General features: G+C 39.0%; 1 protein-coding gene across 11 annotated transcripts in view; it reads left to right on the top strand.

Moving 5' to 3' along the window:
* Positions 1 to 16,290, top strand: part of LOC121319542 (serine/threonine-protein kinase WNK1-like) — a 136,222-nt gene extending 119,932 nt beyond the window's left edge. For 6 of the 11 annotated variants that reach the window (XM_041257092.1, XM_041257087.1, XM_041257081.1 and 3 more), the window contains 6 exons: positions 608 to 810; positions 1,400 to 1,585; positions 2,711 to 2,806; positions 7,125 to 7,166; positions 9,812 to 10,008; positions 10,874 to 16,290. In XM_041257092.1, coding sequence (XP_041113026.1) covers positions 608 to 810; positions 1,400 to 1,585; positions 2,711 to 2,806; positions 7,125 to 7,166; positions 9,812 to 10,008; positions 10,874 to 11,206 — 1,057 coding nt within the window. In that variant the 3' untranslated portion in view covers positions 11,207 to 16,290. The remainder of the gene's footprint in view (positions 1 to 607; positions 811 to 1,399; positions 1,586 to 2,710; positions 2,807 to 7,124; positions 7,167 to 9,811; positions 10,009 to 10,873) is intronic. The other 5 variants (XM_041257089.1, XM_041257086.1, XM_041257088.1 and 2 more) reach the window with 5 other exon arrangements.
* Positions 16,291 to 17,843: the final 1,553 nt, after the last annotated feature.

Genomic DNA, 17,843 nt, shown 5'->3' with positions numbered 1-17,843 from the left:
TCATGAGGGTTATTCTGACTGCTAACAAACACTCCCCTGATAAAGTAAACATGTTTAATGCTGAACACCCAAGAAATTAAATTGAAACGAATACCTCGTCTTTCCTTTTTTTTTTTTTTTTTTAATCTTGACAGTTCTTTTTTTTAAGCATTCAGTCAGTGTATATGACAGTGGATTAAATGGGTTCATTACATGTCTTCCAACTCCCATGTGCTTTTAGAATTGTGCTGATACTGCAGTGATTCCCAAACTGTAGGCCACACATGCAACTTCATCCCTGAAAAATGACCTGTGCAAAAAACAAGAGAATGAATAAGTGAAACCACTGTTGCTGTTCAGTGAATCGGTTCTGCAGTAGCCAAAGTGAAATGAACACTGTCCATAAGGCTTTAAGTGTAAATGTTTTTACCCATGTAATACTTTTGATAGTTTAAAAAAAAAAAAAACTAGCAAGAAACAGTGCTAACTAGTGGTGATCAACAGGTGAGCCTCGGGCACTTTTTATAAAGAAGTAGTAATATTTTTCACAAGTGAACTTATTATCCAGGAACGTATCCTTGCGATTCATTCTGATTTTGGTGATGTATTTGTTTTCAATCTCTGTCAGACATCTGAAAGAGATCCAGGCTCTGCAGTCACGACAGAAGCAGGAGATTGAGTGTCTTTACACCAGACTGGGGAAGGTGCCTCCAGCCGTCATCATCCCCGCTGCGGCCCCCCTTTCAGGGAGGCGCAGGAGACCCACCAAGGGCAAGGGGAGCAAGTCCAGCCGCAGCACCCCCCAGGGCAGCAAGAGTCCTCTCCTGCCAGGTACAGAGTAAGCACCTGGCACCACTGCCAAGACAGAAACCATTGCAACATGCAGCCCATATATACTGAATCCTGATCGGATGACTTAGTTGAACCAAATGTTAACATATTTGAACATACACTGCTTTAAATGCATGTTTGTGTTCATTCCTTTAAGAATTTATGGCAATAAGATGTTAAGGAAACCAGTGCATAAATAACATCTGAAATAAATAACAAATGCATACTACTGTGCCATTTGGTGGAGTACCAGTGAATTCAGAATGAGTTAAGTAAGTTTGTATTTGAAAGAATATTCAAATATGAAAACACATTTGTCGCAACACTTTTTTTTTTTTTTTTTTTTTTTTTTTCTTTGATTTGATCTTGTAACAAAAAATAGACCAAAAAACTTGACAAAGTGGTGATGCAATGGAATGAGTTTTGAGATCGACCTGCTACTAAGAACCGGATAAGCAGTGAGAGACCAGCTGGTTCCTCATGTTTGTGTATGTTCTAACTGGATGGGAATACAGAACTGAAAATAGCTATTCTAGTTAAGCCCTTGAATAGAGACTGAGTGTTGATTTGCAATGCTGTTCCTTTGCAGGCACTTTCTCTGCTCAGAGCGCTCCCTCCATGTTCCCGCCTCAGCACACTCTGCTTCCCCCGGGAGGAGGCCCGGAGACTGGGCACTGCCAGCCACTCAAGCCCTCTCCCTCCAGTGAGAACCTGTGCTCTGCTTACACAAGCGACGCAGCTCTCTCCGTGCCTAGCCTGTCCGCCCCGGCGCAAGGTGAGCCCGGCAGTGTGCCAGCGTGAGCCCTGCAATGTTCACGTTCACAGGCAATCTCTTACTGTACATCCATGGGGCTCATGTAGTCCTTGCGTTGCACTCAACAGCTGAGGGTTTTGTTAAACCGCAACCCAAACTAGCTCATTCGGTTTACATCATCTGTAGCATGTTTTGTCAAATGTCAACATGTTTCTTATCTGTCGTTCAGATGTACAGTGCTTTTCTATTTTGTTTGTATGGCACAAGTAATAATGTCTAGTTAATATATAGTTAATATCTAGTGAATATAATGGATTTCCTGCATTTAATTTGTTTTAAAAAGTGCATGTAAGGTTAAGACTATTAACTGCAGTTCTTGGGTTTTGCATTTGGCCACTTTTTGCTGCAGCTGTGGAAAATAACAGAACTGTGCAGTTGAATTTGACATGGGAAGGCAATCCACAATGAGCACTGCTGGAATTGTGTTTATAGTGTTACTTGCTTCATACGTTGGCTTTATGGGTGTTTGCTTGTTTCTATGAAAGCTTTTGAAGGAGAGTGTGTAAAGCTTCACAATGGTGGTGGAGTGAAACACAAAGCACTCTGCAGATCGTTGAAACAAGCCAACGTTCTGGCTCTAGTATCCTTGGCCTTTGTAAGGATGCTGGTCTTCACATTACATGGAGTGGCCAGTTTGTTTAATTTTGTATTTATATCCTTTGGTCACCTTTTTTTTTTTTGTTTACATTTTTTTTAAATGGTTTGCATGAAGTACGAGAAGTTGCACTGTAAAGATAGAAATATATAAATGAGAGCATAGTTAGGAAACTTAACATGGTTGAATGATGTATGCAGTGACGAAAACTGAATATAAGATACAGGATTGGCTGTGGTTGATCATGCTTGTCTATTTGTTGTGGCTTTTTTTTTGTTTTTGTGTTTTTTTTTGTAATCCAACTCTACTTGATGCCAAGAATCCCCCCTGAAGCGTATCTCCAAGGTGTCTTCACATCTCCATGCTGCCGCCCCATGTCTTGTCCTGTTGTCCATGGCTTGTGATTTGGTACCATACTTACTGTGTGTTGTGTGTGTCTCTCTCCTTTTCTCTTTTCTCTCTTTGTGTTTCTATTCCCTGTTCTTGTGCAGCAGGCTGTGCAAAGTTCAGCTGTGGGTCAGAGCGAGTGACCTTCAAAACCGGTGGCCGGAGGACCCGATTTCTGAGTACGCCCTGCTTGGCTCTTTGTGTGTAACGCTTTTCCTTGTCTCTCTCCTTGACTGTTGTTGTTGTCATTACATGTCTTTGACATTTTATTTCTATTTTTATTTTATTTCTACATTCATCAGTTTTCCAGTTTCTGTAAACTACTCTTATTTTTAAAGTTTCTGCACAGGTATTCTACCCCCCCCCCCCCCCCCCCCCTCCCCAAAACACATACACAGACACGTGCTTATGTTAGCCTCTCCCACAAGACTAGACTTTTATTTTTTTTGTTTTATGGGTTTTATGTTTTTTATGAGGATATATATATATATATATATATATATATATATATATATATATATATATATAAATGTACTTTGATTACAAAGTGAGAAACAATTTAAAGTAATTGTAGCCACCAAATTTATTTCATAAACCTTACCCGTTTTGCACTTCCATCAGCTAAATAGGACTAAATGTGCAGTTTTGAAATAAACACATGTATTTTATCATTTTAAAACATGGTAACAGGTACTACTTTGTTAAAGGAACCTCTTTGTCTGCCTTATTCAGGGGTTATCTGTTTGCATTTGAACGTCCTTGCTCATTTCAACACAGCAGTGTCTTCTGGGTCAAAGCATTTTACTGGCTGAAGGCATGCCAGTCAATATGGGAAGCAGCTGATTGGTTATTGACAAGCCAGTGAAGGAGTGGGGACAATGGTACTAAGTGCAAGACTGTATAAAAAAAGCATGGTTTCCAAGCAGATTTTTTTTTTACATTTTTTTACATATCTGGTACTACCAAGTGTAGTACCAGATATGTAATTTACAAAAATGAAAACGCATTTTCTAAAACATGTGCTTCTGTCAAAACTACACTTGTGACCTGTATAATGACCGGATGTGCATGGCGGGGAAAATGTATGAGACTGTCTGTTTGTTTTGTTAGCTATAATTACTTTAAGAGACCTTGAATTACACAACTTTATTGTTTGGTTCCACATTTTGTAGTATAATCGGATGTTTCTCCTTTAAAAAAAACTAAACAAAAAAAACAATAGTTAATTGGAGTAGAGCTTTGTGAATATGCCCTGTTTCTTATTGTTAGGAGGGTGGGGAACACCCCCTATTCTGTTCATAAAGTCTTACTTTGCTGAGTGTCCTTTTCCTAGATGTATACAGTATTGTGGTGGCTGTGAATATTGCATCACTTTTTCTAATCAATATTTATTGATTAAACATAGTTAGTAACTACATTTAAAATCAATCAATGTGTAATGTATAGACTGTCCAAGGAAGTTTCAGGAATATGTCATCTGTGAGTTGCTTGAATTTCTGTGAGGTTTTTGGTGGGTCTTGATCAATGCCTGGCACTGTGTGTATAAAATTTGAGGCAGTCACTGTACCCGGTTTAATTAAGTGATAAAACATGTGAATATTGATTTTCAGACAGAAATCTGTTTAGAATGGCTGGCAATGTAAGATGATGCAATTGTCATGGCCACTGCAAAAAAACAATATAGGTTGATTGTATTTATAAGCAGGGCCATCTTTTCTTGTACCTGTTCTGAAACTTTTGAGCACACATTCATATAATAATGTGCTTTACTAAGGCATGCCCTGAACGCACGGCATTGCACTACATCACTAAAGTGAAGCATTGCAGAACAAACTAACACCCTGACAATGTTATTATCCACGAGGATTAAATCTGAAGCTGCTTTTAGCCTGAAGCTGCTCTTTTTTAAAATGTGTTTCTCCACACAATGTACTTGTTAAGGGATTAAGAGAAGCACATTTTTTAACACTTTCTAATCTGATGTACATGGAGCACCTCCAAGTATAGAGGTTCGTCAACTGACATACAGGGCATCTTGGAAGACTGGACTCTTAATGGAATATACTGCGTGTAGTTTTACAACCACTATGCTAACAATTAGACCTGAAGCATTAAAGAATATAGATTTTATATTAAACACATTTCTTCCTGTTTTAAATTTCAAACATTCATTTTTCACTGTTCCTTAGAAATACAATAGAACAAGCCACATTTACCAAGGTCTTTACACTAAATTGCAATTTGTACTGTTTTTTGTTAAGGAACCATACAACTGTTTTATAACTGGTAACAAACAACATCCGCACACTTTTGAATCAATATATTTGTTCACTTGTTTTGCAACAGATTTATTTCACGCAACACAAGAGCTTGTCAAGTGCAGCTGTACTTCTTCTGGATTTTGATTGCCGTTTCTGATTTTTTTGATAAGTCTGTGTAGCAGTTCGAGTTTCCTGCCATGTTTTGTAGTTCAGGTCAGCCAAAGGATCACTTGCTATCTGTATTAAGTGCCAGCGCCGTCTAGTGCACAGCAGTATATTACCAGCAAAGGAAAAGGACACTTGATCCAAAGTACCAGATCACTGGATGGCTCTTTTAAAACTTTGGCCGGTCTTGCCTGTGTTATAGGTCTATGGCAGACCAATGAGAAAATAAACTGGAAATTACAGGAATTGGAAATAGACTTCGGATAGAGGGAAGGAGATACTACTTCACGCAGATTTGTGAGATAAATAGACTACCTAGTCATGTTATTAAAGCAGAATCACTTGGTTCCTTTAAGACCCAACCGAAACAGACAAGCTGATAACAAAAACGCACAGACGTCATAAAAAGATGCTCTGTAACTTAAAAAATGTTTTTAATTAAATTAAAAGCTACTGATGCTTGAAATGCTGGTGTGAAGACCTTGATCAATCTGGCCCAGTGTTCTGCAAAGCTTTCCTGCCTGCAGTCTCTATTTCTGCCTGACAACTACATACTGCCATCCGAAGAGAAAACTAACGTCCGCTTCGTATGATACTAGGTTTCTGAGACGTTTTGTGAATGCATGAATATACAATAACCATATATTTAAGCATGCAGGTACATATAGACATGCAGACACAAACACCTGCAATATTTAAGCATGCAGGTACATAGATATTCAGACACACAACACCATTTTTCAAAGCATGTGTTAACACATTCTGCCTGCTGAATAACACCAGGCAGTGCAGTCTTAATTATATAAAAGGTATGTGCCTTTATTAAACGTGGATAGTAATGCTGCTGTATGTGAATAAGCATGGCATGCACTGGGTATGGCCAAGCAGTGGGCAGTGTTTGATAGTATTGCTTCTTCAGTGATTAAACATTGCTGTCACAGCCTTATTTTGCAGGGTTTTCTTTTCTTTTGTTCAAATACAGCAGACCTCTTAAGCAAAGCTCTCTTAGCTTTAGTTATTTATCTGAAGTGTTTGTCATTCCATCCACCATCATTGGAGGAGAATTTGCAGGTTTTAAAACACGGGAGGCTTTGCTCAAGAAGTCCTGCTGGTCATATCTGTGTATTACCAGGACGTGTGCTAGTATCACCTGGGTCAGTTTCACATCTGAAGCACCGCTTTATAGCGTCGCAGAAAACGGGCATCATCCTTCAGGCTCAAAACTGCCCTCGCATTTATTTCAATTTCTAATTGGGGTTTGTTTGAACCGATTTCCCTGGTTTAACAAGACCGAAAGATGAACTGTTTTTGCATGACAAGTAGAAATAACAGCAAGCGAAGCAGCAGCCTGAAAATAAGGTTGAATTATTAAAATTTCTCACATGTATTGAAAAAAAAACGCTAGATGTTTCAATGTGAAATAATGCATTTGATTCACATTTAACAATCCAAAAATGGTTAAGTTGGTGGATAAAACAATTGTTAAATATGTCTAAGATCTAGATCGTGACAATTCAGTTATGTGTTGGAACATAAATATTTTGTTAAGAATACTACAGGGGAAATAGTAGGTAATATTTATGTACACCAGTGTAAATTGACACACAGATTTTTAAAATTAGATTAGTTGATCCTGCTAACTTCCACATTAACATACTTATATGTGGGCACAATTTCAATTGTGTCCAAGCATTGTGTTTGTACTGTTTTTTTTTTTGTTTTTTTTTATCAAAATAGAATCTCTGTTTTAATATGTTCCTTACATTTGTTCAAATTAGTGGCCTGAAAAGGAGATACAGCCACTATTTCTAAGAAAACCATCTTTGTGTTAAATTCTCAATTCGAAAATAAAAAGATTCTCTCCCCAGTATTTGACACAGCGTTGTCTAAGAGTTTGTGTGCATGGATGTGAAGCTTAAGCCCTGGTTGAGATCCTCATTGTGATACTCTCCTCCCTGTCTCTGAGGGGTGTTACTGTAAGGTCAGCATATTCTAGCACAGCATGTTCCTGTACTGTTAAAGATCAAAGTAACTAGACGGATTACTGGATATTAACTACCTTTTTCAATTCAACATTCTCTTCACGCTTCAGGGAAGATGGTGAAAAAAGTGTGCCCCTGCAACCAGCTCTGTAGTAATTATCTCTTTTTTATTTTAACATCTCTTCCCCCCCCTCCCACTGCCCAGCCTGACTCCAATGTCAACCTGACTTTAACATTTACATGGTCTATAAAGCCTTATTGAATAGCAATGGTTTCCTCACAAGAACAGGGACTGACAGTGGCCCTGCAAGCTAAAACAGTATTCATTAACAGCCTGGTTTAATAAAGGCAGACTGGTTTCTCAAGCGGTAAGTAAGTAAGTGCTTGACATACATTCCACACTGCAGCACAGCACTCGAACCATTGAGTTATTCAAACCCACAGCCTTCCACACTGCATGTGAGTGCTTCAAACACAAGCTAGTCTACCACTACATTCTTCACTCCTGCCAAGTGAGAGCACCACACACAAATATAGACATTAATGTTTTAACCACAAGCCCCTCTGTGTAACAGCATCCCCCGGCATTCTAAAGGAGCTGCTATATCAATTGTTTGAAGTGACTTGGCTTCCAGAAATTGTGGGGCAAGATGCAAGCGCTGCCCTTCAGTACCTTGTGGGTTTAGCAGATACATCATGGCATTGTTTTGAAGCATAGCCCCCGGGCCAAGGCAAACCTTTTATTAAATGTTAAAGTCAGGCTTGCACAATGCTTCTTACATAATCCCAAGCATGCGATTGTATTACAATTAAATCAATGAATCGAACACTTCATTTCCAGTGTTGCTAAAATAGCTTCTCTGTGTTTTTATAATATGTTAGTTTTGTTTTTTAATCCACAAAGTCTTTTTTTTCTGCTTTGGCAAGAACTTTTTATTTAACAGGGCTCCATCATGCTTGTGCCAAACAGAGACTAGATTAAACTCATTCTTTATGCTTGCACACTATTGGAGGCCTTGGTGTCAGTAATAGGATAGAGGATTATAGTATATAATGATTTCAATCATTCAGAGTTGCATGTGGCCTTATGTTACTGGCTGTTCTATTTGCACGGCTCTTAAAATACCACACTCCAGTTCACTGGCAACAAAAACCCAATCTGTCAGAAGCCATCCTGTCAAACTGCATGTAGAGTTTTTACAGGTGAGCTGAAGATAAAGGGCGACTCCGTCCCACTTCTATGTACCAAGCTGCTGAACCCTGGAGGCGAGCACCCAGCCTGGGAAGCCTGTGTCTGGACTCATTGGGGGCGTAGGTGTCACTCTAACCCTGTGGGAGAGCAAAGGCCAATGCATCTCTCCCTGTGGGATTCCAAACAAGATCCCCGATGGTGCTTTCACTGGAATACTTCTCTGCTTGTCCAGAAATCCCATCTGCTTGTATGGGCAGCCGTTTCCCTGAAGTAATACTGCAAAGGATTTTGAATCTGCTGCTGTTAAAACAAAAAGAATGCATTTAAATGCATTTACGGACATATTTTAATTGTCTGTAAAGTTACAAAATGGGTGTTGGGTCAGTGTGGGACTGAGTGAGGTTTCTCGAGGGTTGTGCTTTAACCAATTGCTGCTTTTCATTCTTCCTTTTGCCATTCTTTTCCACAACTCACTGCAATATTATTTATTCTCATGTCATTTGCTTCATTGTGCCAAAGTATTGTTAGTCCAAAGGTTCTTTTTAATTTCATTTAATGAGCGACCATGGCTGGGTTATTAAAAGTGCATTTATGTCTCGGTAGCTCCCTGTCCTCAAACCAACGACAAAAAAACTACAACACAAGTTTCTACTCGAGTAAACCTAGCATCAGGGAGGTTACCTATGATGTGTACTGCAATCCTTTCTGCAGTGTTAGGAGGCAGAAAGTTAGTGTCTGCTACTTTTATATACCTTTATAGTTGGATCATTCACTCTTGAATATTTTTGAAAAAAATTATGATTTAAAACCTTGTAACCAGCTTGAATAATATTGGATTCGTACTGATTTGAATAATAATTAAGATCAGACACTTTTTACGAAGCCCACCTCCACTCATTTAAGCTATAATGTTTGATTAGTAAGGGACTGTGGTAATGTGTGCAGATGATAAATGTACAATTCTGTACAACAGGCATCAAAGGGTCAGATCTTGACTAGCGTCTCCAAGTTGTCTTGAGGGAAACTGTTTGGCTGAGCTGTAAGGTTTCTGTGGACCTGTGTGCAGTAGAATATGACCTGTAATCTGAAGCACACTAATGAAATGCATGCTGTACCACCTATAGAATAATATTCCGATTTTCCTGGGTGAAAGTTGAGTCTGTGACCTGCACAAAGTACATTGCAGTGCAGGTCATCCTTTTGAAAGTAACTGAAAGAGCATTTAAAATTTACAATTATATTAAAAAAAATAAAACATGGCTATCTGTACTTGCCAAAACACTTGCTTATTTTCTTTTAAGGTTTGCTTTAAAGACTCTTGGATGAAATTTAAGTTCAGAGAGTATGAAAAAGTTTAAAGCAGACATTTTAATTATGGAACCAATCACAACTAACCTGAACTGGTCCATTCATAATAGCGACAGTGTACAGTATTGGAGGCCTGGGTTCAAATGCAGCGTAATTAAAATGAGCTTCGGGGGAGGGGACAGTTTCATACACATTACGAGCACTGCAAGTGCACTTTTATTCCAAATCACTGTTATTGTCACTGTGTCAGAAGCTGTATCAGTGCCTGCAGTTAATGGAGCTCTGTGTCTCTTCCAGGGACAAGCAGCACGAACGCTGTGAGCGGAGGGGCCCCAGGACAGGCCCCAGTACAGTCCGCCACCCTGCCCTCCACCCGGAAAGGTACCTTCACAGACGACCTGCACAAACTGGTGGATAACTGGGCTCGCGACGCCATGAACCTGTCGCAGGGCAAGCGGAGCTCCAAGCAGCAGCAGGGCCACAACTACTGTGAAGTAAGGAAGCCGCAAAAGAACCCAGCCTCTGTTGTCAGGGCTGCACGTATTGTATTTAATGCTAACTTTATAAAGCTGCCAGGACTTCCGTTTCAAGTTGTTTGGTTAGTTAGGAATATTAAAATAAAACTCTCGAATTAAGCATTCAATGGAGATAACAATATAATTACATAAGTCTTGAATTTTGCACTTCTATTTGCTACATACTGTACATCTTGAATGTGCAGTTTTAAGAGAAACATTTGTTATAATGCACATGTATTTTAATTTTAAAACATGGTGTCTCGTATTGTTTTGGGTTAAAGGAAATTTAGTTTCTGTGTCTTAGTGTTGGGTAATCTGTTTCCACTTGTACTCCCTGAGTTATTTTATCTCAGTAGTGTCTTCAGGGTCAAAGCATGTTACTGGCTGAAAGCATGCCAGTCAATAGAGGAAGCAGCTGATTGGTTATTGACAGAAACGAAGCTAGTGAAGGGGTGGGGACAGTTTTTTACACCAGGTGAAATGAATCATGAAGTACTAAGACAGACTAACGGCATGGCTTCCAAACTGTTTTCTTTAACCTTAGTGTAGTGCTTCTTTCAAAACTGCACAGTTGAGACTTATAAAGTGAATGAATGTGCATGACGTATACATTTTAAGGGAATTATTTTGTTAGCTACAAATATTGAAGACATTAAGAAATATTTTAATTTAAACATTTGTTATTTATTTTCAGTGGTCTTCAAAAGCAGGACTGTGGGCAGGGCATTTTGTCTGTTTTTGGCAAAAAAAAATCTTGGACTTAGGAAATCAAATGGTTCACTTTTATTTATTTTATTTTTATTTATTTATTTTATTTTTTGTCTTTCTTTTTCAATACAAGGTGATCCCGCCTACCAGCATGGGAAGAAAGTTCTCTGCCCCGGGGCACCTGTGCCCCAATATTACATCTTCTCTGAGTGGGCACCCGCCCATCTCTGCCCCCTCCGCTACTTCCTTGGGACCCTACGGGAAGACCCCGTTGTGCCCAACCCCCCAGTACAGCTTCCCCTCCGCTCCTTACAGCACGCAGTGGACTGGCTCTACAGGCCCTACGTTGCAGACGGGCCTCCTCGCCACATCTCAGCCCCCGGGCCAGTTCAAGCCGGTCACTACGGGCTCGCTGCAGGGCTTTCACATGAGCAATCCGACTGGACCAAACCTTCGCACGACGTAGCCAACCCACTCCAGGGACCAGGTGGAGTCCGGCCGAGAGGGGAGAGGTGCAGCACAAGAAGGTGATGGGAACTTTCTTATAGAAACCGAGCTGGGTGATCAACGTTGCTGTTTTTGTTTTTGTTTGTTTTTTTTACCCCATGCTGCGAGAGGGAGGAAGAAGCAAGAATCGTCCAGCACTACTTGACTGGAAGATTTTCATACTGTCTGTATATATATATATATATATATATATATATATATATATATATATATATATATATATATATATATATATATATATATATATATATATATATATATATATATATAATCTCTCATACACACACACACAGCTGGGGTTACTCACGTTTGGTCTTCCCAACCTGAGGTTTCTCACAAAGAAGTGAATGAATAAATAAATGAAATGGACAGAAGGATGCAATATTTAGTGGCCAAAGATGGTGGCTGTTATTTCTGTATCAGAGCAGTATGGGTTAGAACAGGGCTGTCCAGTCACGGTCCTGGAGGGCCATTCCACTCCGTGTTTAAATATTTCAGGGTCTGGATGGAGACTTAATTGATTCAATTGTAACTATTTAGAACAGGGTTGGAACAAACACCAGGAGTGGAAGAGCCAACTTCGGACGGCCCTGGGTTAGAATCTTAAGCTGAAGGCTGTGTGGTTACTTAAGAGTTCAATATTTTTTTGAGTCGCAGATAATACATGCAGATAGATTCTAAACTCCTCGATCCCTGCTTCCCTCCTCCACCACCTTGTCCAGAATGAAAACAATCAGGCATTTAAGGAAATGAAAATGGGTGTCAGTACACTAACTATTGCTCCATGGATCCAGTACTGGATCAGTAAAAAGGATACAGACAGACACTGCTAATTCAGTAGGTTAGATACAAGCTGGATCAGTAGAGATCGGGATTTCATTGCCTGATCTCTAACAGGTTTGCAGTTTGTTGCGTTAAAATAAATCTCCCTAACAAACTGTGTTTAGCGCCATTTTTCATTTTTAACGAGCTGGTGTAAAGTTCAGGGGAAGTGTTCAAAAGGGACTGGAAGTGTTTGAAAGCAAACCAGAGAAGGAGGGTCAGAGTTGGAATTAATTGCTTTTTCAAATGGTTTCACTGCTTCTTCCAGGCTTGGGGTGTGGGGTGAGGAGAGACTTGCTGGGCTCTGGTGTTGTGATTCTTAGTGCTGGTTATGATGCAGGTCAGTTACAGTAAAGTGGTTTCAGTCCTCTGTCACACATACGACCATCAGCTGCATGGTGTATGAAAGCAGTCAGCCTCTGCCGATGCTGCTTGTGATGTCATTTAAGCTTTAAATCTATATATTACTAATGGCAACAGCTTTTATAATCATGACAGCAGTAGGGGGCCTATATAAATAGTTGGGTTTAAATGTATATTAAATAAATAAGTTAAATAAATAAGTGTTCTGTGCGGACATGTATTTACCCATCAGTTTTTGATGTTGAAACACTGTGATTATATAAATGTTGTTGGACAACATTCATTAAAAAAATTAATAAAAATGTGCAACTTAGAGGGTTATTAAAAAAAGGAATAAAAATAAGGCTAGCTCTATCCATATAAAGTACTTATTGGAGACACTTTAACTTTTATTTCTTTGTACTTTCTTTGTTAGATAAATAAATGTGAATGTAAAATGGATTAAATTAATGTACTTGAATAACTTTTCTCTTCCTTTCCCCCTGACCCCAGTATGCTTGCTGCATTTGTAGTGCCTTGTACTTTGTTTTATTTCTTTTTTTTTTCTAATTTTGGCTGGAATATTTGAAGCACTTGCAGTAGCACTTGGGGCTTGTACTTTGGGGGGAGGAGGCTTGATGAAATGATCAGGAGTTGTTACTAGTTTGTGGTATAAGGGGGTGGGATTTGTTTCAGTGCCAATGCTCGTCTTAGTCGTAAAGCGTAGATCAATGCTAGTTAGAAACCGAATGCAAGGATACAGCAGATGAACACCTGGACAGCACACAGTGTTAGAAAATAGGCTTGGAAGGAAGCTCGGCACAGATTGTATGGAAAGCATTTTCACTTGTGAAATGAGACGGCGTAATCCAGTCTTGTTTTTTTGTTTTTTTATGTGTTTTTGCATTAAAGATTCATTCTTTGAGAAAAAAAGTACATTGGGTTTAGAACAGTTTACCATATCCAGATTTTATCAATACAGGTAGTAACAGGTTGTCGATACAACATTAGAATTCGGTTCCGAACATTGCTCTTGTGAAAATTAAAAAAGATTCCTGAAGCAGTTTCCACAGATTTCTGCAAAAAAAACTAATTGAAGTGTCAAAAACCTGAGTTACATGTATACTCTGAATGAATTCGCAGCAGCCTTGGGGAGGGAATTAAGCAGTGTGAAAAAGGTATTTGATTTGAGGTTGAAGGAAGTTTAGAAGCTAGTTCGATGTGTATGTCAAGGTGAGTGGTGGAGTGGACAGAGGGTTATTGTGCAGTAGTGTCTATTTATCCTGTAGGTTGCTTGGGGTGGAAAAGTGAGTTAGAGAGTAAGTAGCAGGGTTCTGAAAAAGTGTTATACATCCCAATGTGTTGCTACAATTATATGTATGTAATTTGTAGGAACACATTGGGACGTATAACACTATTTTTCATAATTTTTGAATAACATACCTGTAATGTTCCCTTTCATTGTTAACATCCTGACAACTTTTTCCACTTAAAACTTTAGCCAATTTCAAAGCCCTTTTCAAAATGGCCGCTCTGGTGCACTGGTATTTGAGATCTGTCCTCTAAATCACTGCAGGAAGATTGATTTTGGGGGGAAAGAAGTGCTTTACTTTTCTGTTCCATACCACAGCATGGATCGTTATTGCTGTGTTACCTGTTTTGACAATGTGGGCAACAGTTCTTACACTATCAGTGCACTAGAGCAGACATTTTGAAAATAGCTTTGAAACACTTTAAAGTTATAAATGTAGAAAGTTAAGAGAAATTACAGGCACATTATTGAAACAGTTGCAGTAACACGTGGAGTCGGGTAACCCTGTTACTTCCTCTTTAAGCTTGTGTGAATAAAAATATATATATTTTTTTCTGGTGAGGTTCAGTCATTGCTTGGGGTTGTTTGTTGAGGGTTGAAATGGCATGTTGTGTAGATTATTAGATTTAGAAAGCACTTTTAATATTTTCCTTCAGTGTGTTTAGGAGTAGGAAACTGAGTGGGGAAGCATCAGCACCTGTTTAGGCAAAGTGGGTTCTTGGTGTTTCACAGAATACACCTATCAAATTATCGTTTGTGCGAGGGTTATCAAAATGCAAAACAGAACAGGACATTCTCCCACAGGAGACTGTGCTTTTAGCAATGCCAGAGCAGAATGCATTATAAGTATATTCATGAATTCATTTTCTTTTACTTGCCGTATATCTAAGCATGCAAATCAATGCGGTTACTGGAGGATTATTTATTCCAAATAAGCATGCTACAGATTCTCTGGCTAGCCCGTTCTCAACAGGCCAGTGCTAATAGATCGAGCAATCTGTTTATTTTGCCTGCTGTATCCTAAAAGTATGATCATTTTCTGTATTGCATTGTAGGATATGTTCTGCTGTGGGTTGTAAGGAAAGACTTTGTTGTATTCAGTCCAGGTATTGTGTAATCAACTCAGAGGCTGCTGAGAATTCATTCAAAATGTCTGTTATTCAATCTCATGCTGGCACATTTTAAAAGCTTGGAACAATCTTTCATGAAGCTATATCCACCTGCCTGTATTTCAATTAAAGATTTTTATTTACAGCCCCTAATACTGCAAGCGATTTTATAGTAAAATATTGGACACCAATAACGTAATGACCGACAGTTGTTGGGTTTGTTTGCAAAGGTGTAGGCAATACAAACCTTCTAACCTCCGATCTTGCACCTTGCTTTCAGTGAATCATTAATACTGGTGGTTCAGGGGCCTATCACTTGAAACTGGGTATGTGTAAAATAGAATATCATAGTTCACTTTCTATGTGGGTGTTTGCATGTTTGTTTGTTTGTTTGTTTGTTTGTTTTTGAGTTTCCACCACTTTTTGCTTGTATCATTGCTTTTTCTTGATAGCGATACCCTTTCCAGAGAAATACTAAAGATCAGTACAGTATTACAGAACAGATTTTTTTTTTTTTTTTTTTTTTTAAAGCTGTGAAAATCCTCCAAATCAAACAAACACACAAACCACTTTATTTGTGTTTTTGCTAATTTAAGTACAGAAAATCACAAGTGCCATTCCTTGTAGGTAAGAGACTTGGGTTTAACCTGCAAATCTAAACTACTAGGTAAATCAAATAACTTGTTTTTACTTTTTAAAGAGTAATACAATGGCTGAAATGCAGAAGAATATGCAATAAAACATGTTTTTTGATGGTTGTGCATGCTGTCAGTTTCCTGGTTCTTTGCTGTTTGTAAATGGAGGGATGTTACTGAGTTTCAGAATGAGCATTTGCAATTCTACTTCATTAGAATGCAGATTCTGCTATTCTTGATAATGTGGATTATTATTATTATTATTATTATATTATTATTATTATTACTATATGCCTTTCAGTAAAGAATGCTTTCTGCAGAGTGCTGGTGGCTGGAAATGATATGCAATGCATTATAAGGAAACCCCAAGTTTTCAGTGGTAAAGCATTTGTATTATAAGCACTGGCTTAATATTCCAAAACAAGCTAAAAAGAAAATTCAAATCAAAACTTGTCCTGTGGAAATAAATAAAAGAAAAAACAAAATACTGTCACTTAATGCTAATGAGCTATCATTAAGTTATGTTGTGTTTTTGTATTGCAATATCTTGTTACTGTTTTTTTTTTTTGGGGGGGGGGGGGGGGGGGTCTCTGGATCTGTCAGTGGCTGCTAAAGTCATTAGGAAGGCTGTTTTACTATTTAACATTGTACAAAAGGTAATAATAATAATTAGAGAATCCTCGGCAACATCTAATTGTATATTTGCACTAAATAAAGGGTGTTCAAGCTTCATGTAAGATTGCGCTTTGCGCTACAGTAAAAATTTGTTACCTTCTTTGTAGACTTATTAAACAAAATCATTAAAATAAATGATTAATTTTGAGTTACATTTCTGTCTTTGTTTTGTCACTGTTGATGACCTATGCCACATGAGCAGTATAGAGCAAGACCTGCTGAAGAAAGCAACACCCCATTACTTTAAAATCAATGTTCTTCTATATTGTATCTCACTAGCAGCATCATTGAAATCTGTTCATGTATGAAGTACCATAGCACACTGGAGCTTTCAGCATGGTCTCCAAAACCCCCATGACATCAGACGTTCTGACTGAGGACCCCCAGCTAAAATTGAGATGTTCATACCTTTACTGGTAGAAGTGCCACTGCTTTCATTACATTGTGTCATTTCTCAGCAGTTTGAGAAACTGCTCTCTAATGACTGCACTCGGTTGTGCACTGTTCCTGACTGCAAACGCAATGTAAACCTGCCTGAGTGGTATGATTTATTTTATCGATGTAGAGGGAAGAAACATATGAATAATTAAGTCATTTAGCAGACACTATTATACGAAGCAACTTGGAGACTAGGCGGTGAACTGTGCAGTCCTTTCCAATAGGACCTCAGTTCAACATGTCATCCGAAGGATGGACCACAAGGAGATTAAGTAAGTGATTTGCTCAGAGTCACACACAGTGAGCCAGTGGCTGAGCCGTGATTTGAACTGGACTGGACCACAAAGCCTCCTATTTCTATCCTAGCCCTATATTAGCAAAAATCTTGCACAGATTTATTTAGTTTAAAAAAAAAAAAAAAAAAAAAAAAATTATAAAGTGCATTCTATAATTTTATATTTTTGTTCTACGATCACCTGCTGCTGTCGGATAATGGGACATGCTGTTAGCACGGGCACTAGCTGGCGTCAGTGTTGCATTAGAAATAACCTCAAGCATGCAATAAGTGTTCCTAAATGAACTGAGCCCCTGGTCTGGGAAACATGGCTCTGTCAGGGTCGTTTAGGGGAGACAATGTGAAAGTACCGTGTCCCCCCTGGCATACAGAACACTTCAATGGGTATGTCCCCTGTATATTGAATAGAAAGTGTATTAATAAACACTGCTTGTGGCGCATCCATTAAAGTCGCTCGGCACGGAGTGCAGGATGCACCCTATAGCCTGGAGATCACAGCTTCGAATGTTGCTGCTGACTATGACCGGGGGTTAATAGGGGGCGGCGCCCGACTAGGGAGGGCTTAGGCCGGCAGGGCGATCCACAGTTCACTGCGCACCAGCGACCACTATGGCTGATAGGGTACCTCCCCTGCGGGTCTGCAGGGGAGCCATTCAGATCTGTGTTGTCCGCTGGCACTAAAGGTCTGGTGGCTTTGCTGTGGATCAGCAGTGCGCAAAATGACAGATTGGCAGCAACACGTTTCAGCCTCTGTTTCCCGCGTTGCCGGGGGGTTTATACAAAAATAATTTGGCGAAAACCAGGATAAAAACCATTGGTGATGACTAAATTAAAAAAATTAATAAATAGTGCTCTAAAGTAATGTATTACCTGCCATACTACAGTATAATTCAAGTACCAAAAGAAAACAAGGCAATGGTTGTATTTAGGCTGGTTTCACAGACCTGGATTAGCACTAATCTTGGTTT

The sequence above is a fragment of the Polyodon spathula genome, chromosome 8 (assembly GCF_017654505.1).
Source record: "Polyodon spathula isolate WHYD16114869_AA chromosome 8, ASM1765450v1, whole genome shotgun sequence".
Taxonomy (NCBI): domain Eukaryota; kingdom Metazoa; phylum Chordata; class Actinopteri; order Acipenseriformes; family Polyodontidae; genus Polyodon; species Polyodon spathula.
Note: the sequence above shows the minus strand (reverse complement) of the source record. Positions and strands in the feature narration are given on the sequence as shown.